Here is a 26,280-nt window from a genome sequence, read left to right on the forward strand (position 1 = left end):
GTGATTTGATCTTAAATACCTGTGCTCAACTTTGGGGTGCTCGCAGAATTTAATTCACCTGCCTTGCTGTTACACAAATAAAAGGCCAATAGTTGGCTCACAATCTTATTTTTTTATTATTTCAATAGTGGGTAAGTTGGGAGGAGCTGCTATAATGTAGTATAGGTATGGGTCCTGTTATCCAGAATGCTCGGTACCTGGGGCTTTCCTGATAATGGATCTTTCTGTAATTTGGATCTTCATACCTTAAGTCTACTAGAAAATGTAAACATTAAATAAATATGATGGCTTTGCTTGCAATAAGGATTAATTATATCTTAGTTGGGATCAAGTACAAGGTACTGTTTTATTATTACAGAGAAAAAGGAAATCATTTTTAAAAAATTTTGATTATTGGATAAAATGGTGTCTATGGGAGACGGCCTTTCCGTAATTCAGAGTTTTTTGGATTATATACTCTGACGAATTCCATACCTGTATCAGTCATAACACGATAATGGGCAGATAGGCCAGATAAATATTAACGGATTGCAATAGTATCAATAGGGATAAACTGTAACAGATGTAAGACGGATTTTTAAAGGGGACATGTCACCCAGACATAAAAAGCCGTATAATAAAAGTCCTTTTAAAATTAAACATGAAATGCAGATTGTTTTTTATTAAACATCTATGCCTGTTATAAACCTGTTTAAAACCTTTAGCTGTCAATCACATATTGCCTGCCCCTCCTCTATGCCTTAGGCCCCCTCGAACCTCAACATTTAATTGTGTAGCCAGTGTATGGGTATGGGCATCAGGTGTCCTATTCTGGCACATAAACAAGATTTTTGCATGATCTAAAGCCACAAAATGGCTGCTGCCTGCTTGATGTGATTGTGAATTCTAAAAGAAATAAGACTGAAATCATTTATGTAGTATTTGTTAAGTTTATTTTGCTTGACAACCATCATAAAATAGGATTTAGAATTATTTCTTAGGGTGACAGGTAACCTTTAAAAATTATACATCATGGTTAGTTTTCTTGTGACTCCATAGCAAATGTGATACAACTCCTGTGTGACCGGCTTGACAGCATGGCAAAAATTTTCTGCACGTTTCGACACAAAAATGACAAAAATGACAAAAATTGTAGCCTGACAAAAAATTTGACGCATGCGTTGGACAACAAAAAAAAATCGGACTCCCATAGACTTCAATGCATTTTGCCGATTTATTGGCAAAGTGAAACGGACCATCTTGCATTAAGCATATAATGTTCCTGTTACCCCACAGGTCTTACAAACTTCTATTTGGTGCCAAGGTGATTCAGGCCTTTTGGGGTTTTCGTTTTTTTCCCAGGAAAGTAAATGAGCTCCTTATCAGAGACAAGACTGAAAATCAGCAAAAGTTTTATCATCCACTGTACTTTGTATAACAAGCAGCGGTGCTCGCTGCCCTGGGAATTGACAGTTAAAAGTATTATCGAAGAACTGGCAGAAATTCCAACTTGGTCACACTGAATCCGTGGCACTGAGCCAGCTGGAAATCCATCATAATGCTCTGAATAAGCCATATCAAAACAATTTATAGTTTATACCAGAAGAGTAAAAGAAACATGTAGGTCATATTTCATCTGTGAAGGCCTGTTGTGTTCATTCAAAGCCAGGCAGAAGGTTAACTGGAGAGTTCTGTTTTTTAATGCGTATTATTTCTAGCACAAGGGCACAACAGCATGCTCCTTTTCTCATCACTTCATAATGACCATTAATGCTCTGGTGTGAAATAAAAATGACAGAGCTAAGCTAACTGGCCATGACTTCAACAGAATGGCTCTCACCTTGTGCTAGGCAACAGCTCCCAGCAGCTCACTATATCCCAGCAGTCAATGCGAGCTTAAATCAAGTAAATGAACTTTGATGCTACAAGTAAACGGAGTGAAATACAGTAACGCAGCAGATTATTGATTTCACTATTATCATTTTTTTTTACATTTGTACGCATAAAGGTTTTCATTGAAAAAGCCGGTAAAAAAAATCCCACTTCATATGGGGAAAATGTACCTTTGTAAGCGCACACCTAAACTATTGCACGCACTGATGCACTCGAGAGAGCACACACACACACAAACGTGCAGAATTCGTAAACTGAAAGAGAGGGACCATTTTTCTTTTTAATAAATAACTCTGTGAGTGAAATCAGCAGCTCGGCCCTTTAATTATTAAAGATAATTTTACCTGACCTTTGCAAAGACTCAAGGCCTTAGGGAAGCAGGATGTCCACTGTGGTAAAGGGTGGTTAGGAGAAAAAGATCCTCCTTCAGTAACTATATGTTAGCACTTATCACATTTCATGTCCTGGGGAAGGCAACCTGTCTTTGTTTTACCCACTAGCCTGCTGTGGAATTAAATTACATTTTAACACAGCATGACTGTGATGTTAATGGATAGATCTGAAAGCAACCTCAGAGGGGGCTGCTTTAAAAAAGAAAATCAAAAGTTTATTGCTTTTTTTAAAAAACCATTACTTGGACCCTCATTCGCTGCTGTTACTTCTATGAAAATATGTCACCAAAGGAACATACAGATTCTGATGTCTTGCACCTTCATAAACACAAACACCAACAATAGCTGCAGAAAAGTTTAAAATTTTCTTACTCAAATCAATTAACCTATTTGACTTTGAGTAGAAAAAGCTAACTATAGTTTATATACATGTCGAAGCATGTGAAATTGCCTCCTGGTCCATACTGCATGATAATATCTTATTCTACACAGAAACTATCTGTAAACAGCAAGGCAGCAGATAGGCCAGTGATCCCCAACCAGTAGCTTGTGAGCAACATGTTGCTCTCCAACCCCTTGGATGTTGCTCCCAGTGGCCTCAAGGCAGGAGCTTATTTTTGAATTCTAGGCTTGGAGACAAGTTTTGGTTGTATAAAAACCAGGTGTACTGCCAAACAGAGTCTCAATGTAGGTTGACAATCCACATAGGGGCTACCAAATGACCAATCACAGCCCTTATTTGGCACCGAAGAACATTTTTCATGCTAGTGTTGCTCCCCAACTACTTTTACTTCTGAATGTTGCTTACGGGTTCAAAAGGTTGGGGATCCCTGAGATAGACTGTTGCTGGAAGTTTAATTTGGCAGCAGCCAACCACAAACGCACAGTTGTCTGAATGTATAACTGCTCACACTTTCAGTAAGTTTACATTATACTCAAGTCTTTAGGTATAAAGAACCTCTTCTTGAGTGGTAAGTCCCATTCATCATTATTCCTGGTGCAAATCTATCAGCTTTACTTTTAAGTAAGAACTAGATCCTAAAAATCTATATGTGTAGAAATGCCATATTTTATTTTCTATATTGAATTTGCTGCACCAGCCTAAAGTTTTAGAATCTCTATAACAATAATGTTAGTAGTGCCAGTGACATGGACATGCTTAGTGTGGTCTGGACAACTGTTGAAAAGCTTAGGGGTCATCACAAATCATGAAACAGATATTGAGGTTCACATGTCATAGAATCTGATGCTGTAGGCCTGATTATTACATTAAATTATAATTCCACTGGGTTCTGAGCTGCCATATAGGGGCAATTTAGTACTAATGATCCTTGTATTGATATATATAGTAAATTTTGAGTGGGTCCCTAAGATCAGGTAACTGACAGCAGCACAGAGCATGTGCAGTAAATCAGCATAAAAGAAGATGGGGAGCTACTGGAGCATGTTTGGAGACATAGATCTCCCCTGTTTAAGGGCTGTGATCGCCTTGGTCAGGTACACAATCTCAAAACATAATGTGTAGAATTTCTATCTACTTTTTAATTAAGCCTTTGTTCTCATTTAAACTAGCAATAACATAGACTCATGTTGCATTTCTGATCAGGTATTTGTACATGTGTATTGTGTGTTTTTCAAGTTTTCTGTTGACTGCAAACTCTCATGAACATATACATCAGCTATTCCAGTCTCAAATCTGTATCGCAACATTCTCATACAGATGTTATTGGTTCTTTATTCATAGACTTGTCTAAGACATTGTACTGTTAAATTATTGTAGAATATTTCTCTTGGTTTGACCCCCTTTGAAACAGTCTACACGAGACAGGCTACAGTATAAGCAGGTGTGACATTGAAGCATTTTCTTAAATTCTATTCTGTCTCTTAGACATGAGTTATTGTCTTCATAGAGTTTAAATAATTTGTCCCCTACTTGAACGAACATTTTCTAGTTATTGGCCAAATCCTTCTTTGATTCCGAGCCAAATTGAAACACGACCACGAAGAGGCTTCTTCTGACCCAAAAGTAATCCACTCAATAATATAATGCCATTTTAGGTAAATGAATAGCTCTTTATAGGGCTGTTTTTTTTCTTGACAAGATCTTGACAGGCTGGATAGTTAAACGAATCAATTCCCAGCTGCTAGCCTATGACTGAAATGGTAAGCAGAGATCCCTGCCAAGGTTCAGTTACCACTGGTTGAGCTATAGAAAGGCCCTTTTGAAAAGACCAGTTCAACCACCCAAGGGCAAATGAAGATGTTACCAGAAAGGTCTTCACACTTTCCTTTCAGTAATCCCCTAATCAAGGCAAACATTTTTTTTTTCATTGTCCAGTACAAGGACAAGCAAAAACTAGCCTTAAATAAACCTATATGGATTTATACCACTAGCACTATAAAGAGTTGCCTCTAGTCTATTTCACTACAAGAGGAATAGATGCCCATATTCTATGTAATTTTTGTACAAAGTAATTGTAACTTTTGACTACGCTATGAAGGAATCCACCCTGATGCTTTTCCCTGGCCACTGGCAGATGATGGAGTAAAAATATCTAAAGTAGATTCATATAACTGCACCTGTACATAAAGATGATGAAGCATACATAAGGGTTGATTTACAAACATAGGTGTTAAATTGCACATGTGCAGTTGCCAATAGAAACCGATCTGCAGTTCATTTTAACAGACTCATACATGCTAGAAAATGAAAGCGACAACCTTATTGGTTGCCCTTGTCAATTGAACCTGTGCAAGTTGACACCTATACTCCATCATAAATGTACAATTACTCTTGCAGAAAGGCCAAACACATTTTTTATAAGGTATAACACAATAAATATGCAGAAACATTCAAAATAATGCAATTTATGTTCTAATGGCATGCATTAGTAGGGAGCAATTAAAGGAGAACTGAGGTGGGATTTTTAAAAGCACATTTACTAAGACGTGGCAAAATCTGGCTAATAGCGACCTCCAATGTCATAACCCCACCCCCAAATGCGACCAATGTGCCCCCAAATATCATGGCCCTGCCCTCATACATCTCTATCCCTTCCCCCAATGTCATTATCTCACCCCTTGTCTGTTTTTTCAGAGGTCAAAGGTGGCAACCCTATAAAGCAGAGATAACTCATTAACTCATGCATTAGTTGCAACACTTGATCAAAAAAAATTTAGGCAATTATTTTATGCTGTCTAAAATTCCATTGGACTTTTAAAGAACATGTATCTAAGGTAAATATGCTATTTCCTAACATAAATATCTGGATTTTAATAATCCTATAGTCCTATAATCCCCTACAAGAAAGAGAGCTTTTCAAGACCCTGGATGGATGGATTTAAAAGACAAATATGTGTTTATGTTTGTATGTGTGCTTGCACGAATGTGAAATCTGGTCTCCAAAACAACTTGCTTTGCAGGCTATTGGCTTATTTATAGGCATTGGCAGATAGCTGATAAGAGTCTCTTTGAACAAAAATGTTCTAACCTGTAATTACCTTCTTTAGATGTTACTACACACATGAAGCTTGTATAATCAAATGTACATTAGCGTGTCTTTGTCTTCAGCTCTGCAATGTAGGGAAGGCATATTTTAGATTGAAAACATCCAGAGGTCAATCTTATACAGAAAAAAATATTGCCATTAAATTAAATAACCCAAAAGGATTATTTTACCACCAAAATGTATTTATAATAGCTAGAGCACTAAGGGGGAAATGTAATAAAATTTGCAAAGAGAATAAATTTGTGACTATACTGTCACATGTCACAGTATTATTTGCTTAAATTGGACTCTGAGATTTCTGGATATAGGGTTTCCACATAAAAGATCTCATAACTCCACTTCCTACACTATGGGGATATTTTTAAAAATATGGGGGATACGGGGAAAACCCCAAAATTTAAATTTTTTCTCGAATTCTACCTTATTTAAGTATAATTTACAATCAATTATTCCTGTGCACATTTTTTCGTGGAAAAAAAAGTAATATGCCAGCCAGAATCTCATTGTCCCATGAATTGGGCTATATGTTGCCAGAAATCAGAAAAAGTTCCAAAAAAGCGTGACTATTCCAGGATTTATTATGAGACAAAACTCCAGCTCGAAATCATGTAGAAGTCAATGGCAGAGGTCTTTTTTTTTACAACTGGAAGAGAACTCTAGAGGTTCTAGAGGTTTTTGGGTGTTTTTGACCCTGGCTTTACATAAAATTCATAGTTATTGTGTAACAAGTTGAAAAAGTTTTCATGATTTTTCCCGTTCATGCTTTTTCGGATCTTTTAATTAATGTCACAATATTTGTGGTTTTAGAGAAAATAAGTTTAGTCATGGTTTCAAAGACCTCTAAAATGAGACTGTTGATTGGTTATTAAACAAAAAGTGATACAATTAAGGGCTGGGGGAAGGGCAGATGTCACCAGATTATTAAACTTAAAATGACACAATATAAGACTTGCTTATATCTATATATATAAATATATAGCCTTAGTATTAAAATTAAAAAAACAATAATTCACCCTGTGTTGGAGAATTGCCACAGATTTCCCCAAATGGGCAAAAACTGTTGAAATGTTGAGCAGGAGCAGCTGCTAATTCCTTAAATCTTTTCTAAAAGTTGTACACCTAAGGCAAAATGTCTTGTATAAACTTCCCCAAATATTTCAAACATTAATTTGCTGGATGTCACGGAGAGGTTTAATGATCCTGTTGATATGTATTAGCTGTTTTCATTGAGTTTAAGGGAGTATGCATAATGGATGGATTTCTATAGCCAAAAGGCAACTGGAATTGAAATGTAATTCTTGTTGCAAAACAACTTCACAATTAATGACCAACATTAATTAGTTAAGCAAATGGTTAACGTGTAGATTCTTAAGCAGTCCAAGTGCAAACCAACTCAACAATGATAAAATCAGGCAAACTATGCTTCTTCCCTTACATAAAAACATCTGAAGGGCAAATAAAGCGCAGACCTAACCTGTGACTGGTGTACAGTTCTGCTACAACACCAGCTATATAAATAAACACAAAAACTAAATATGTACTTATATATAAATATGTTCAGTTGTTTTTTTAGATTGTTCACCAGAAATAAAGACATTTTTCAATTGCTTTCCATTTTTGATTTTTTGTTTTTCCAAAATTGAACTCAGTTATTCCTGTGTGGATTCTCAACTGTTACATTTCTCAGCATCTGCAGCATCTCAGCAGCACCCCCTCTCTCAAATCTGCTTTAGAAAGACATGAGAAGGTTAGAAATTAAACTGTGAGCATCAATATTATAACATTTATAACAAATACAAGGTGATTGAAAAAAAGGCTTTATTTCTGGTGAACTACCTGAAAACAACAGAACTAAAAAAAGTGTTGGAAGGTTAACAAACGCTTTAACATTGGCATTGAACATACGTGGAGGCCTATTTTATTGAAGGTCGAATTTTAGTTGTTTTAGAGGTTTTTCAAACCATGAATAAATCCAAACCGAAAAAGCAAAAACAGAAAAAAAGTTGCAGAAACGTCATGAAAACTATGACTTTTTTTTACTTGTCACAAAAACAGCCAAAAACCTCAAAAACCACAAGTCAAAGAAAGATCTTACAGATATAAAAGGGACATCTGCCATTGCTTTCTACATTACTTCAACAGTTTGTAGCTGGAGTATTCATGTATTTGTAATAGCCGCTGTTTTGTCACATAATGAATTCTGGAAAAGTGGTGGGTTTTTTACCATGACTTTTTCAGGTTTTTGCTGACAAAAAAGTCATGGTTTAATAAATCAGCCCCTTAGTGTGCAATAATCCTGTGATTAATGTTACTCTGGAAGATAACATATACAGCAAATAGAATCAAGCTGCAGCAATAAAGCTCTTGGGGCTGTCTCATGGCAAAGTCCATTGTGCTGACTTTCAGTGCCCTATATAACCATCCTTCTCAGCTAATTCTGAAATTGGTACACTGTCTATTCTACGGAGCTTAAATACAAAGCAAATCACTGGCACAATAAATCAAACCTCAGGAGGGAATTCACTACACTTTTGTTAGTGACAATATGGTGTTCATTCAATATTTATAACCAAGGAAAATGTTACACACGGTGGTTTAACCGTGTTTGGTCTCTGCAATTTTCTCAGACTGTGCCACTACAAAGCAAGATAATAAAATAATAAAAAGAGCATAATATTTACAGCTATTCAAAACCAGCTCTGTATAAGTACATCTGTGGGTGGTTCTGAGGGTTTTTATAATATATATATATATGTATCAGCATAAAGAACACAGAGCACTCATGGGACTTAATTATGTGCAAAACTGTAATGGTGTAAGTCAACATTTTGGTCCTGCAGAAGAGGGCCTTTATCAAGACATCAATTCCATTCCATCAGCATTCCAAAATGTATTCAAACTATTGCACATTGCCACTTTAATTGTAACGAATATGCTAATATTAGCAGTTTGGTGAGTGATGTCATAATTAGAGCATTGCACTGATTGGTAATTTTGGGTAGAAGAAGGAGTGTCTCACTTCCTAACACTATCCTGATGACGATCCCCTGTGGATTGAAATGCAGCAACACTATGAAACATTTCAAGGGAATCATGTAACAAAAACTAAGTCCCAATCAGACTGGTTTATTGCAGATAATATGCTTACAAATACATTACCTCATTCTTTTAAGCAAACTCTTATCAAAGAATATTTTTACAGAAATGTAAAAATGTCTATAATTAAGGACACAGTGTCAAGTTGTAAGCACAGTAAGCATATCCCAACATGCCCTATGTTTTACCTTCCTCTGTTTTAAACATCCAACATAAAGGGTCCAAGTCTTTCTTGGGCTGTGGGCTGTGTTTCCTACTACAATTCAGTTACAATTTAGTTGTTGGTATGTGAGGGTGCAACCAAAGTATTTTTAGTGTATGTAAATTTCATTGCTGATATTCCCACGTTTCTCATTGTGTGTGGTCGTTAATATATTTTTAGCAAGAAACTGCCGATGTAAGAGAGGAGTCTATTTGATTAATGCAATTGCCACAGCAAAGATGTGTTTCTAGCTGAAAATAAAATAAGCAAACTCAAAAAAAACATGGAGGTCAGCAACAAAATATAAATTATTTCCAATGTTATTGGTGCTCCTCTTACTAAATTAATCTCCAACCCTGCTTTTCTCCTCTGTTCATTTGCCATATAGAGATTCTAGATTTCCCAAATACCATGGCTTGTCTTTCCCCCATCAGATATAAATCCTTAAATAAAAAAAAAAAGTATATCTTTGAGTCTTTTCTATTGCTCTCTGGCAGCAAATTCTTATCCAGAGAAGGAATGGAGGAATTAAAGCACTTGAGAGGGAAAATGAGAGGTTCTTAAAGCAGGATGTGGATATTCAAATTATTCCACCCGTGAAATGGAGAAGTGAAGTCCAGGAACAGAAATTGACAAATTGTAGTAAGACCGATAATGCAATGTGGGTTTTAGGGCACAGAATTGCCTTCAGTCACAAAGAAGTGCTTAGCCAGAAGATATCCTCAGAAATTCTCAATGAAATATTAATACATTGTGTAAGAGCCGATATCTGATTAACAGCTTTACCTAAAGCTGCCACCATCCAAGATGAAAAAAAGCAAACTACATGTCCATGGTTGTATACAACTAATTTTGAGCCTTCCTACTGACTGCGGAACCCACTTTTAGTCAAAGAATAAAAGATATACATATGAGCCCATTACCCAACAACACCAAACTCACTTCTACCTCCACATACATTATACAGTGGAAGAGAGTTCTGTGTATGAATTCAAATATATACATATATAAGCACATTCTCAGTAGATCCCCTCTCAGCCATGGCAATAAATTATTCTACATTTTAAACAATAGACACAGCTGCTCAATTGAAGAACGTGACAATAGACCTTTGGCTAAGCAACTGCTCAGAGTTATAAACCATTCTTCAACAAAGGCAGAAGGGGTTGACAAAAGAAGCCGCTATTCCTAGGCCAACCTATGCAGAATGAAGGGAAAAGGAAGAAAGGTAAGCAAGGAGGACATTGTCTGGTTCAGCAATGCAATAGTAACCCTGAGGAATGTCTGCAGAACAGTAGAATATAATAACCTTGCATAGATAAGGTTAGAGACACTACAAACTAGCAGAACGTACATTTAATATTGCCATCGAGCGTCTTAGAATTATTACTCCATCCAAGTAGAAACTAGAAAATTGGCTTTGCAGTAAAACTACAAATACAGTAGCACTCTTAGGGAAGGGCCACATTGGCACCTTCATATGGAGTGCCTCCAGTACCACAATCACAAAAGTTAAGTTCTACTTTACCTAAATTATACTGCCCCACAAACTATGTTTGACCTGGGCCGACTACAGCTAAATATGCTGAGATGGAGGTTTTTAAAAAACACAGTCACAGGACTTAACGCGTCAGTTTTGATGCTTATATAACTGAAGAAAGTTTTACCAAAATTCACGTATCCATGAGCCTTTGTATCGACTTCTTTAGAAGTTACATGGGAGGCAGGTCTGCCAAAAATAAGTTGTTTGCATCTGATTATTCTTCTCTGATTTATTAGTTTTCTTGTGGATTCAGTTAGACCTATTAATAAGATCTTTTTATCCAGCTGTCTGAACAGATGAGACACCATGGAATGGCCAGCAATGACACCCTGCAATGCAGGCCTGCTGAGATCAGAAGATAAAGGTCTATTATGACCCCAAAGAAGGGCTCAGCCCACTTCCCAATCTAAGCATTCCTGCAGAACAATACTTGGCCAAAGTTGGATCGCTCTGGAGAAATATGAAAGATCTGGTCAAAGAATAAGGGTCATTTGCTCTTTATCAGTAGGGCACACCTCACTCTGACCAGTCAGTAACCTTTTAACCTGATAATAGCATTCAGTGTGCAAAAAGATAATGGCATTCCTGCCTGGAGTCCAACCTTTAGTTTTCACTTCTTAAACTTTTGTAATAAAGACTTGGTCTTCTTGTGTGTTCAGGTCTTAAAACTAGTACCCAAGCTAAGCTCTTCAGAGCTCCAAATGCTGCTTTCGGCATTGTGATATTAAAGCTCTTAGTAATCTTACTTGTCAAGGCTTTGGCCCACCACTAAAAAGGACATCCTTGCCCCCTGCTGTAGTTTCTGACTGAGATAGCACTTGCTCTTTGACAAGAGAGAATGCCCATTTAATGCCTATTCTCAACCTATTTAATATGTATAGCTTGCCTTAGTTATAGGAGTAAGTCATCAGTTTTCACAAACTGACATAAATATTCCCCAAACAATCTAAAGCTAAATCTTCCTTTTCTTCTCTAAACATCTAAACACTGGCAATGGTATTAATTCAGTAGAACAATGTTCCTAGAGAAAAAGATCTACAGGATTTAGCGCTTTTAGTTTAACTTCCTTGGATACATGGAAATCATAGAATCTGCATATATTAGCTTACCACAGTTGTGTCCTTACAAATAATATAGTGTGAAAATGAAGCTGGTAAGTAGATGAATTTCACAAAAAGGACACATGCTGATAAAGCAATCACTGGCATTTTCCTATTTTTTCCTAATTCCTTCAGATATCTGACCCCAACACAAATTTCCATAGTTCTGTGTATTTGTCTTGAAGCTGTCCATTTAAGATGTTCAGCTCCTTTGCCGTTGTTTCTAGGAGACTGTGAAAAAGTTTACATGGGACAAACAAAATGAAAATGCCTTAAGCCAGAGCACACACCATCCATTTCAGGCTATTTACAATTCTGTCTCATGTGAAAAAAGCTTTGGGATATTCTCAGAAGTGCCCACTGATATCTCTATTACAGCTTGTGAATAACAATTCATTGGATAGATTATGCAGTCTTTGATTTGTTTGTAAGGGTAACTTATTTATTGGATTGTATAAAAGTCCTGGTTACTGCTTGTACATACAGCATATTCAATTGGCTTTTTCATGTCAGTTCATAAAAATCTTTAACAGACTACATTTTTAAAGGATCCTTAAACATTAAAGTTTATAGTTACAACATAATACATGTATACCTATATAATCAACAAGAAACAAGGAACAGCATGTAATAAAAATTGGTTGATTCAAAGCCTAGAGGCAGCCATACACAGGCTGACAGTGTACCCTCTCCTACCGATCAGCAATCAACCCACGGGCAGAAAAGAGCATATGAAGGGCCACACACACAGTATGGCCAAGAAAAACAGCTGCTTCTACATCTGTCAGTGCACCATGAACTGGACAACATTGCACATCAGCAGATGGAATTATCTAACCTGACCAACTGTACCAGGCCTAAGGTTGTAACCCTGGTTCTCCTCTGCTGCGTGCTAGCAACTCACACACCAAATCCCCTAGACTAAAGGTGGCCATAGATGCACCGATAATATCGTACAAAACTAATTTTCATGCGATATTCGGTGTGTATAGTGGGAGACAAGCTGGCTGATATCGGCAGAAGTCTTGGATAACATTCAGCTCGTCCGTCTAACTGGTCGGAAAATTTTGATTGGGCGCCTTTGAACGCAGCCGAACATCGGCCAATTTTTGTGCTGAATGGTAAAATACAGGTAGAATTCTATTGTTTCTAACTGTATATCTGATAATTCAGCTCTAAGTGTGTGTATCGAAACTAACACTCTTTTCTGGAAAGATCTCTTCCAGGAAAGATCGTAATTGTAACCTATATGGCCACCTTGAGGGAAAGGCAGGTAGAAGAGATTCGTGCCCAGCGACCCCAAATGTAGCAACTGGAAATAAAGGTTTAGCCTTTGAGGGTTCTCTATAACCAGGTGCGAAATGGGAGAACTACACTCTGCATTAGAAAAATGAATCAAGGCAAAATCAAAACATCAAATAATCAGAAAAGGCATGCATTTGAGATAAATAAATAAGCTATTGGCCTCTTTAATATATCCAGCTATCACTATTTGCTTTTTAGAAGACAAGCATTACGCCAGCATCGCCCACAAGGTTTCCCACATTAATATCATGTGTTCTCCCTGAGGAACCTTGATTATGAAAAAGCACCAGCAGTCAAATAGCTAGCCTATGGATCTATGCTTCATTCCACTGCCATTGCCTGTCCCTTCAATGGAAATTGATAGTATCAAATGGAAACATAAATAAATACATTTAACTGCCTAAGATTGATTATGCTATACGTTTGTGTTTTTTCTTACAAGGCTATGTTTTGCCTGCGCAGAATCCATGTTCATCACTGCAAAAGCAAATTTCCCATTTTATCGAATCAAATTGATAAGATACAGCATATGTTTTAAAATGAGCCATTTTAAAGATGGCCATCACCTAGATCAAAAGCTGGGGCTGACAGTTGCCATGGAAATGTTCATAGCAGTTGTCTAAGGCCTTGCCTTAAATTTAGATGATACATATTCCGACGTCAAAACACTTTCATGCCAGAAGATTGAGAAAATGGCATGTTAAATTATGGTTTTCTTCTGGGTCCAAGTTTTAAATTGAAAGCTTGCCTTGAATTGTCACTTTTTTATTTATTTTTTGGAGCTTAATTGCCCAAACGAACATGAAAACAATCCAACACAGGCAGTCCTATTGAAACCAAACACCAAATAACTTACTTGCTAATGAAAGATGAGCTCTTTGACTTAGAATGGCACCAAATTTGTTCAAAGCCAAACACTGATAAAATCCTTCATCAGATTGCTCGCCTTTCCTGCCCTCTACCTCACGGATGTACAAGGATCCATTGTGAAATGTGGATATCCGTTCATTCTCAGAAATCTTTATTCCATTCTTCATCCATGTGACTGTTATTGGAGCTTCTCCATTAGTCTGGCAGTCTAAAATCACTGAATCTTTCCGTGAAACTATTACATCTTGAGGTTCTTTAACAAACATCAGATCGCTAAAACACAAAATCCCTACATAAAAAAGAAAAATTGTACCCAATTAGACATTGTTAATAATCAAGATAAATATATAAACTTTCTTCAACACAGCATAACAGCCAAAAGATTAAAATGCTAGAGACGATTGGGGCCCTGGCAATGCAGGTCAGCCATGGTCCCCTTCTAATGCTTGAAAAAAATAGACAAATCAGGTATGTCCAGCCTGAGAACATCGAAGAGTTGTTGAACTGCAACACCCCACGGGGCTAAAAAAGCTATCTGGAGAATTCTGTAGCAAAGTCATGCATGCTAATTTTAATTTCTATTTCTTTGTGCATATTTGTGGTTGGACAATACTCAACTCTCTGGCCTATGTAATTCTGGAAGAAATAGCCTTTCTGCCCTTCCATAGCCAATCCTGAATAACGGATTTAAAATAATGTAAAATGTTACTGCATTATTATTTTTATTTGTGTTATTATTATGTATTTATAAAGTTCTGTGCAATAAATGGGTGTATACATTGAATTTACAGTTTTTACAAAGAAAACAACCACTACAACAAAAGGCCCTGCAAAAATAGCTTACTCTGCACCTACTAGAACATGTTTGTTCCAGAAATGTTTTTGTTTGTTTATTCCCAATTTGTGTAGCAACAACTCTGTATGGGTGCCTACAAAAAAACTGTGAGAACAAAAACTTTGGAAGATAAAAAAATGCAAAAAGTAAAGGTTCCCCATCATTAACAACGTACCGAGGTTTAAATCTGTCAGCTAATTTTACAAGCTTGTCACACAGATCCTAAACAGGGAAAGTCATAAAGGTTTGATTTTTACAAGAAATCATTAACATCCCCTTCATTTTATGAACAAGCAGGTTTTCCAGCCCTAGGGAGTTTTCACATTTCTACACCCATCTCCTGTGCGTTCACCTTAAGTGACAACTGGGACATATTTGTACATTACACATATTATAAAGTTACATACTCTTTCAGTTGATACAGGTCTTCTCTTTAAATTCTGCAGTTCTAAATACTTTTTGTTCTGGTATTAAACACAAGCACTCACACTCTTTCTTTTTCTAAACTTGTCTGTCTATTAGGCTGCCTTTAATACCTCCTTCACTTGCTCAATTTACTTCATGTCTTCTTTTCAACAGATACATTTAGGATATGGACAATGCAACTTCCTAATATTTGTGACTCTTGCTGCTAAATCACAGTGGGATAGAGATTAGGAAACCTTTATTTGGACAGTTGTGTATTGCCCACTGTTACAGAAATGCGGAACTAATTGGTTACTTACTGTCTCATGCAGTGGAGATTGCTTGATTACCCAATACACATTTTGTTGTGGTAGAAAAAAAACTGCCCTGTGAAGGAAGTGCTGTGCCTTTTCTAACTCTACAAACCCATTCTGCTTTCGTAATCCATCACAGAGCAAGATGAAAAGAAAAGAGGAAAAATTTGCAGAATCTCACCCCAGGATAAAATCTCTGTTGTCATACCTTTAATCAGTCTCTTTAATCTTTGTTTAGAACATTAAGGCTTAAGGTGACATATATCAATGGGTTTAGACTTCACCCCATTATCAATTGATTTCTCAGATCAGGATCAATAACTCAACTCTGAAAGCCCCCTTGTAATCTGAGATATTTTACACCAGATAGTGTGCTGCGGGTAAACAACATTTTAAAGCAGTTTCACAGTCAAAGATGTGTAAAATCCATTACGAACAAGCTTTATCTGATCTCAATACCCCAGCCCCAACTCATCCTTCAATCTCATCTGTATCACTTTATATTACTGGCTACTGTGATAGCTATACCCTCAGTGTCCCTTTCAGGGCTATTCCACACGGGGAGATAGCCACGCGTTTGCGGTCGCGGCGACAAAGCGCCGCGCCAGTCGCCGCGACCGGCGCAGGCGACAGTTTTGTATGGGCGCCTATGTAAAAACGCCTGTGCTAACCACACGAGGCGATGCGCTTTTCAACAGTCGCCTGAAAATGCCTCGCCAGGCTTTTTCAGGCGACTGTTGAAAAGCGCATCGCCTCGTGTGGTTAGCACAGGCGTTTTTACATAGGCGCCCATACAAAACTGTCGCCTGCGCCGGTCGCGGCGCTTTGTCGCCGCGACCGCAAACGCGTCGCTATCTCCCCGTGTGGACTAGCCCTCAGAGAATGAAGTGCTCCCTGGTGTTCGTAAGAAAAAAGAACATATCTTATATTTATTTAGCTTGGCAACGAAATCTGTTATTTGTCATCAAATAACAAATAAAGAATGGCACAAATAAAGAATAAATAAATCCTTGCCAATATATTAATTTCCCTTTCTAAAAGGTAGAAAGCACAGCACGTCAGCTTACTTTTACTTTTCGACCATTCGATAGTTGAAGTACTGTCTCTTTAAAAAAAAAAATTCGACCCCCTAGTTTGCCACCTAAAACCTACTGAAGTCAATGTTAGCCTATGGGGAATGTCCCCATAGGCTTTGCAATCTTTTTTTGGTTGAAGAAAAATCGTTCGATCGATGCATTAAAATCCTTCGAATCGAACAATTCGAAGGATTTACATTCCACGGTCGAATATCGAGGGCTAATTAACCCTTGATATTCGACCCTAAGTAAATCTGCCACTTGGATTCACAATTTCATGTCATTAGAAATTTTGTAGCACAAAAATGGCATACACAAATATAATAATATTTCAAACATGCGATGATTGTACAAATATATTTGCTGAATGCACAGGGCGGTCTTGGGCCTTGTGTAACAATTGCAAAACAAAACTATTATAATGTTTTCGATATTTTGGGTTTCCTTGAGGTCATTCAAAGGCCTGTGAGTGCCGAGTTCACTAAAATGCACAGAAAATAGAGGCATTTACACCATTTACAGTGGTTAAACCTGGGACAAGGGAAATTAGAAAGAGTTCACTGAAATCTCTCCTTCTGGGTTATAAACTCCTCTGAGCAGTTACTATCTGAACGACATATTTGTCTAGTTCTATAAATTCCTTTAAAACTTTATGAAGCTTGGGATTTCCAAATGACAAGTGAATGGATTAATAACACTATAGTCATAACAGAGAGGAAGTGATATAGTATTAAAGGAACTAAATTTGCAGCTATATGTGGTGGCAGTTGAAGAAGGGATGCCAGTTGGAGGAAGTACATATTCTCCTGGGATTAAACTGCCATGTTTAATAGCAATGCTTTGATGAAGCCTATAAGCATTATCTTCTATGTATAAAATGCCCATTGTCAATAGCAACAGTGTCATTAGCAGCAGGAGCGGTTTGCTGGTTGATATCTAGGCCACTGCAAACAAATGTAATCAACTTTAAGTGGAATTGAAAGAAAACAAGTGAACACATGTGTAGTGTACTTTAACTGTGGCAGTTAACTAAAGCGAAGTTTATAAAGTTGTCTTTAGTGACGTCTTACATGCAATTTTATTGCACTACAAGTCTCAAGTCAGCAGCAGCAGCTACAGCAAGTGTGGGGCCGCCGGGTGGCCGAATGAATAGCAGCGCGTCAGTGGGGTACTACATATAGTCGCTGCCGGACTGTTCCACTGAATCACACAGGGGAGTTCCCCATGTATGGGTCAGTGCAAGTGTGCGCAGAAAGGTTCCCTCACAGGGCAAGCGACACAGGTCATTTTCAACCCGCACTTCTCTCGAAAGCAAGTTTCCGTCTTTAAAAAAAAAATCCCATTTAGCACTCACCTGGGAGGCTGAGCAGGGTTAGCCAACAGAGCACCCCGTGGGGAAGTCGCCTTCTGCAAGCCGCCATTTATCGAGGTCCTTCTGACATGCTAGAGTCCTGACACTTACGGCTCTCTGTGTGCCTCTGTGACTCACACAAGGATCTCCCGAGTCCTTCGGGGACTTTTTTTCCTAGAGCGCTCCTGCGCAGGCACACGAGCAAGAAGGAGGCGGAGGGAGAATAGCAAGAGATGAAGGGGAGCTGGACAGTGGGACAGGAAAGCTTTAGAGTGGCCGGGACTACATAGTGCATCCTGTTGTGTAGCCAGGAGGGGGGCAGGGCTGAGGTATTCGCTGTGTGTCCCAGCAGCGCAGGGCACGGGGTCAGAGGTTGGCTCTGTTCTGTGTGGTGCCGTCCTCCCCCCACACATTCCATATGGGGACACTGTAATGCCCATCACTTCCCTTGCCGGCCAGTGGCGATACCATGTGCTTGTTGTTTAGCTAGCAGGCTCGCTTGGACTGGCAAATGCCTCAGGGCATGGCTCCACTTCCCCTATGGCTGTTCGCATTGTGGCACCTAATCCTGAACATAACTGCAAATACTTGTATGCATTATTAACGTTCTGTGTATTGTATGGCTGCCTTGTGTGTGTTCTACGGAAATATTTCCTGAATCGAAACCCTGATGCAGCAATGAAAAGGTTAATGCTATGTCCATCCTGCTTGTCATGTGCCCTACCAGCCACACATTTACTCATCCCGACACTATAAAGCAGTGTTCAGCACTTGGAAGTCTGATTTGTAAAATACTTGAGAGGAGAACTCTGAAGGCAGCAATACTTGTGCTTTTTAAACACATGGTCACCAAAGAGTTAACAGAGCTGTGCAGTGAAAGTGTTAAAGGATGGGGTTAACCTGGTGTGACTATTGTGCACAGTTGGAATGTGTGTAGAGGAGCCGCAGAGCCTGGGGTCTCCCTAGTGGCAGTGAAGCTGGAGCTGATTCAGAAATCTGTGCACTCCCACTGGGATCACTAGACACATTCATGGCAGCGAGATATTCTTCTTGCCGACATGGAAACAGTTATATTGTCACTTAAACTGGCCAAACACTATAAGATCCGCTCGTATCTTTCCCAGATATGCCCACAATCGTAGGGATATATTCTGACCGTTTGGCCGAACAATCGCATTGCAGCGAGGAGCAATGGGCTCCGACGGGTCGATCGCCTGAAAAATTAAACCTTCCCCTTCGATATCATGGCCAGATATCGATTGGGAAGACCCGTTGGAAGCCCCCAGACACGGGCAGATAAGCAGATAGATGGACCGATATCGGCAGCTTTAATCTTGCTGTGTATAGCAAACATACCCCAGCACTTCTTGCCATAATAATATTTCATGCAATTGCTCAGGCTTCTTATCATCCCAACATTTACCTTATTACCTGTATTATGTGCAGTAGATTATTATTCATATAGCGATACAAATCCACGGAGCACTGTACAGCAGAACAATAAATGAATAGAACAAACTTTGAATGGGCTCTCTCTGGACACACCTCATTTTCCAATAAAGAAATTACATCAGCAGACATGACATCACATGCATGCACAGCCAAAGATTTTGTGATGCGCATGCGCAAATTACTTCGCTGCCATCACTGAAAAGTTCTGTGCATGTGCATATCAGATTTTCACCCGCAAGTCTTCCGGAATTGTGGAAAGACATCTGAAATGGGAGGGGGGGGGGAACGCTTAAGAGTGACAGAAGACTCAAAATCTGGTAACGCCTGAGAAAATGGGGGGGAGGGGGTTGACAGCTCTGGGGTCATTACAATAATAAATAAAAAGTCCAATTATAAATAAAAATAAATGCAAAGTACAGACAGTTAAAATAAAGATTAAAAGCTTAGGGAGAAATACAAAACAATTTACAAAGTGAATGAATTTGGCGCAAATAATAAAAATTTGCATGTCGTAATGTGATATTTTTCATTAATCTTTTATTGCACATCGCAAACTTTCAAGACATGCTTGAAAATGGCATAAACATTTGAAGCAAACACTTTTTCAGTAAGAAGTTTTGTTACATACACTGCTCACTATCGCAAACTATAGCATTTTCAATCACTGTTCTACTGTCACTTGAGGGGGAAAGGGGTTTGCAAAGGCTAAATTGTTTGCAATGCATTTTAAAGAGACAAGAGGGTGGAGGTCCTTGGCTGTAGAACTTACAATCTAAATTAAGGGTCTACTGTGTGGTTGTCATAATTATTATTATAATAATTATATTCTAAGTAAAAGCAAAACCAAAGCCTTATGTAAAACTAAGGGAATGCTGTAGAACCCAAACTGTTAACTGTGACTTTGCTGACATGACTTTTTTTCATGAATAGATGGTACATAAGAGCTGACTGCATTGTTTTAGCAATTCCCATGTGTGTCTGCCTGTGTACATTGGGAATAAAAGTTCAAGAGCAATAGAAGTAAAGGCTAAAGATACACACTGTAAGGTAATGTGTACACACTGGCACATTTGCCTGCTTTCTAAACAAAACGTGGCTTTGCTTATTTCAAGCATGAATATGAAACCCCTATGTTAGGATACACATATAACTGACATTTTGGGGCATATTTACTAAAACTTGACTTTTTCTCACTTTTTTTTAAAAAAAAACTTTTTTGACCAAACCTCCAAACCCCAATTATTCTCGATAAAATCAAGCTTCTATCCGAATTGGGAGACTTTTTCATATTGTCACTCTGAAAACTCGAATTTATCGAGTTGTGCCAAAACACCTGTATTTATTGGACGAAAACCAGCGTACTATTGAGAATCCTGAAAGTAAAAAGCTTGTTCCAATTTGTTAAAGGAACCATCTGCCATTGACATCTGCATGATATTGACAGGTTTTAGCTGGCGTATTTTCAAATTCAGATTTTTCTCAGTTTAGGAGCATAATAAATATTTGAGGCTTGATAAATAGGCCCCTTGTTAGTTTCTTTTTTTAATAGATCAGCATTCAAAGGGAACATAACCCCTTTGCCAGTGTCGGACTGGGCCGGCGGGAAACCGGGAAAAAACCCGGTGGGCCCCGGCCCACTTGGGCCCCCGCCGGCCCAGTCCCGGGCCTAAATTGGCCCCCGAACGGCAGTAAAAAAATTTCGGCGCTGTTGCGCATGCACGCGTTGGGGCTGCCGTTCGCGCATGCGCATTGGGGCTGACGTTCGCGCATGCGCACTAGTTTTTGCGCATGCGCACGGGGCCCCCGAGGTTCACAACCCGGTGGGCCCCGACTGCGCCAGTCCGACCCTGCCCTTTGCAATAATAAAGTTCAGTTTTTCCATATATATAATTTGTGAGAGATCTACAGTAGTTTCATAAGATAAAGATGCAAACTTGTTTTTAATAGTTCAGATGGAGCTAAATAAAGGATTCTTTATCCAACATTCAATTGTTCATGGAATTTAAAAGCAGAAGGGGTGAAGTACACCAGCCAATAGGATTGAGACTACACAGGGCTCTTTAGGTCACAGTCTGACCTAAGAAAGCCTATGGCGGGCATCACTGAAAGGGAAACTGTCATCCCTTTGTGAAAAATTGCTGGTCTGCTTCAAACAGACACAGACCAAACAATTTGTCCTGGTGTCTCCAGACAGCTGTAATAGTGGCCCCCAAGTGTCCCCTGCAATCGTATTTCTGTCTGCACAGTCATCTGTGAACCCAGGCATCCAAATGTGAGATCTCGAGCAGAGCGGCTGCACATCAGTAGATGAACATGTTAGTATTGTGTATTTTACTTATACTATTTATCTACTATTTATCAGCCCTTGGGTGTGCAGATGAATTAATGAGTCAGGGCCATAGAAATCTGTACTCACCACTAGCTGACACCAGATACTATGCAGACAAGAAGTAGCACCAGTTGCAGGTGTTTGGGAAAAACACAGATCCAGTTTTGTTTGCCAATAACTAATAACCAATAACCAGTGTGATTCAGATTCACCAAAATATGCCAAATAACCCCCCTGGCGTATAATAACTATCACCTGAAAGCACTTATGCAATCATTTCAGGCTACTGCAATTCGCCATCATGGACTGCACCATTTCCATATGACAATAACCTACAAAACACTTGCATTAGCATAAAGTGCTTGCACAAGGAGGCTGCCAGAGAAGACAATTGGGGTGTGGTTGCCTTAAGACTGCATATGAATAAGCAAGTATCACTTAAGGTGCTATCTGATAAACAGTGCAAACACCAAATTGCTAATGCCTAATTCTGAAATATGGCCAGAGCTGGAAATTGTATAAATGAACCATAAACCCCTTAGAAACATGCCTTTCTGTGTAATGTAGTAATTGTGAAAAACAACTGTGGTTTCAATTTCTTCTTGAGCTAAACAAGGAAATTGAAGCTATTCTGTGTTTGGTTCAAGCAAGGTAAAAAGGGTAATTGCCCTTTCAATATAGAATAAAGAACGATGATTACTGTATCTAATTATCTATTTCACAAGGACCAAACATGAAATAGCTTAAATTTCCATTTTTGTTCTGTTTAGATCAAGAAATAACAAAAACATGGATTTTTCATGATTAAAACAATAGGCAAAACGTATGTTCATCACAAACCCTATTTCTTGAATAACTGTTGAAGAAGAAGGTAAACTGTCCCTTTTAAGGTCAATACACTGACCAGTTATGATTTGCTGATTTACTTTTGGCAATCGGCGCCTGTGAAATACAGTTTGGATTCTGTGCATGTGCTGATTGCCAGAGGAAAAGGTACCCACCAACCCCTCAGTTCTTCCACCAGATTTAACCACAAGTCTCCAGGGGTTAGCAGGCATTGTTTTATGCTTTTTTTTTTTTACTTAAAGGCATCCATGGGCTGCCACCCTAGTCTCAGGCCCACAGGTGCTTATATATAAATATGGACCTGCTCTGACACTGAACAACATGGCAGCTCCCTTATGGTTTGATACATGTGAAAAATAGAAGATCCAGTTATAGGGTTGCCACCTTTTCTGGAAAAAAAAATACCGGCCTTCCTATATTCTTGCCGTTTTTTCCTATTAATAACATTGGCATCATGCATAATTTTTACCAGCCAGGTGGCAACCCTATCCAGTTAGAAGGCTTGCACTAGTTGCACATTATTTATATGCAGTTAGCAATCCAGAACTATAAATTCTGCTATCTGTGGCACATAAAGAGTTAAATGAAACATTTTATTGTTAAAAAATTTCCTGATAGGAAGGTTTTCATAAATATGCAATATATAGAACTGCTGAAAATACTTCAGGATTCTTCAGTTCAGTATCTAATAAATCTGCCACTATGTACGTCGGTTTATGTGTCCTTTTTATCCAATATGTCTAAAGTTCTGCACATTTCCATTACTATAGACAGTGGTAATCCTAGCCCTGCGAGGCTCCGTTTGATGTACACATGCCATTTTGTGCAGCTGAAATGGAGAGCATTTGGCTTTCTGCACCACACTGGATGCCAAGCGCTGCCTTTCAGCTTCTCATTATTAAAATATTGTAAGTTCTTCTATTTATACTGCCTCTTGGGTGACCAATCCATTTGCACTAAAATAGTACACTCACACCAGGCTGTCCATACGTACATAATCCCCACATGGTTACATTAGGGGCGAAGATGTGGGAAGCCAATCACAGTTCTGTCCTCACACAGGAATATATACTCTACAGTTCCCTTTTAGGTCAACTGATATATCAAGATATGATAAACACTTTCACAAACATATACTATGATTGTACATAGGCTGCCTCTATTGTTAAGCTCTTGGTAGAGGTTCCCATCTTGCTGTACTTCTGCAATATCTATCACCCACTGGGTTTCTGAGCTATAGGAACTCCCAGCATCCCACCTAAACTCCACTGGAGGGCCACATGTTGGATAACTTACAAGAGGAAATTAGTGGTGTATAGGTAGATCTGAGAGTCTTTATTCCTTTTTGTTTAGCAGTTTAATTAACAAGGGGTAAGGAATGTGGTTAGAGAAAGAATTTGATTAAGAAAACTGGATATTATATTTGTTGATGACTCTTTTCTTTTTTGTCTTCTCATTCTTCACTGCAGTTTCTTGTTTTCTATCTCCCTCTGGTATCCTTTGCTCCTTTCCTTTCCTTACATTATTAAAATGTTATTCCTCCCCTTTTGTTTATAAAAAATTCTTTTTTCCGGCACTGTCTGCTGAACTTTTCTATTAAGGCTATACAATTCTATTCTTCCCCTTTATCTGTGAGTGCGCTCTTCAGTGAAAGACTTGAGAGTGCTGCTGGCCCTCCTACTAAAATGTACATTCTTTTTTAATTTAATTTAAAACCATTTAAAGTGAATCCTTGAGCAACAGATAGTTTATATATCATATGGATATTTTTCAAGCTATAGATTTAGATGTATCTTTACAGACAGGCTGAACAGACACTTATGTTTAAATGTGACATTTTTCACTGAAGTTTTTTTTGGACAATCGGTCTCAAATGTAAATAGAAGGATTCTTATTCAACTTATTTACCTACATTTATTATGAAATATACTGCTCTAAGTTGTATCCAAACATCGATTCAATGCCAGTTTTTTTTCCCCCAATTAAACCAGACAAAATTTGCTTCAGATGCTCTTATTGGATGGCAAAAGCCAACCCTGGTAACTTCAACTGGAAATGTGTTTGCTTGAGTGCAGAGTGCCCACTTAAAGATAAGAAATCCTTAAACTAGCTATAGATGCAAAGATTTGTTTGTATAAATCTCCGTTTCGTACGATTTTTGGGCCGTGTGTGGAGTGTCCCGACATTTTTCGTGCCATGGCGATCGGCCGTTCAGTTTAGACAGGTTAGAAAATTTCTGTCGGCTACCGATAATATCTCTGCATGTATTGCCGATCTGACAATATCAGTGGGAGACTGTCACCAGCTTTGTCGGACATAACTTTGTGCGATCGTTTGTCTGATATGAAGGTAAATCTGCACGTCTACGGCCACCTTTATTCTGACTGCAATTAAAGTAAGCAATGGGGCTGATACTTTAGATGGCATCAGTTCCAGAAACACTTCTCTTCAGTATACGCCTAAATATCTATACATTTTAGATATGCATACATTTTTATTATGCTTTTAATTTCTTCATACATGGCTGAATTTTTCATGGTAAAAAATTTGGTTGCTAAGATATGTATTTGGGATGCAATCTTATAATAAAAGGAAAGTTGTAGAAGATAGCATTGTTAGAATAGTCTCTAGAAGAAAATATTTTGCGGCACGTTTGTTTGATGCTTCCGATGGATATATTGGACGTTGCATTTAGATTGCTTACTGTGAGTGGTCTGACATAGCTAATAATGATAAGAAGACTTCACAAGATTCTAGTTGGTCTAATGAGCGTTGGCATTGTTACTTATTTGAAAAGTGTAGCTACTGCAGGCTAACTCCTACTCCTAATTGGAGTGCATCCTTGCTCCTGTCAGTGCTGTTTATGGGTAGGCACTTGCACAATACCCATAGTATATTAGCCTTATTATTTTTAAATAGGTACATGGTAAGGTGTGAGGGACTTTACCGACCTTAAAGATATCATGTTCTGGATGTTTATTTGAGTGTTTATTTATAATTGCATGTATTTAAATAAAAAAAAGAATTCTATATTTAGCATCTATGTGTATTTATGTACACAGGGGCATTGGAGACAAACACCACTGTTGATGTTGCCCATAGCAACCAATCAAATCTTTGCTTTTGTTTTATAACTTGTAAGTGACTGTTGAAGTCTAATTGCCTAATTGCTTGCTATGGGTAACATCACTGGTGATGTTCATCTCCAATGTTAAAGGGATACTGTTGTGGTAAAACATGTTCTTTTCGAAAATGCATCAGTTAATATTGCTGCTCCAGCAGAATTCTGCTCTGAAATCCATTTTTCAAAAGAGCAAAACATGTTTTTTTAGATTTAATTTTGATATTTGGAATGGCACTAGACATGATGTCCATTTCCCAGGTGTCCCGAACCATGTGACTTGTGCTCTGTTAAACTTCAGTCGCTCTTTACTGCTACACTGCAAGTTATAGTGATATCACCCCCTCCCTTCTCCCCCCCCCATCAGCCCATCAGCAGCCTTGAACAATGGGCAGCTAACCAGATAGCAGCTCCCTCACACCTCTGCTCAGGGATTTGTTTGCATTGATATAAGTGCTCCCTGCTTTTTACTGCTTGGGTACTATTCTCATGTCTACCACTAGGTCTGGCTAGGAAGCAAAACTTGGGTCGTGGTTAAATACAATGAGAAGGGAAGTAACAAAAGCTGTCTCAAAACAGTTCCTTCCTAAAGTGCTGGCTCCTTCTCAAAGTTCAATAACGAAAAGTTAATGCAAAGGCAAGACCTAGATGGGGAACCCATG

General features: G+C 38.4%; 1 protein-coding gene across 1 annotated transcript in view; it reads right to left on the reverse strand.

The window, feature by feature from the left end:
- The window catches only part of prtg.S (protogenin S homeolog), a 71,388-nt gene extending 52,819 nt beyond the window's left edge, over positions 1-18,569 (reverse strand). The window contains exons 1-2 of the mRNA XM_018255456.2: positions 17,874-18,569; positions 13,876-14,178 (exon numbers count right to left, since the gene is read on the reverse strand). Coding sequence (XP_018110945.1) covers positions 13,876-14,178; positions 17,874-17,940 — 370 coding nt within the window. The 5' untranslated portion in view covers positions 17,941-18,569. The remainder of the gene's footprint in view (positions 1-13,875; positions 14,179-17,873) is intronic.
- Positions 18,570-26,280: the final 7,711 nt, after the last annotated feature.

Source organism: Xenopus laevis, chromosome 3S (assembly GCF_017654675.1).
Source record: "Xenopus laevis strain J_2021 chromosome 3S, Xenopus_laevis_v10.1, whole genome shotgun sequence".
Lineage (NCBI taxonomy): Eukaryota > Metazoa > Chordata > Amphibia > Anura > Pipidae > Xenopus > Xenopus laevis.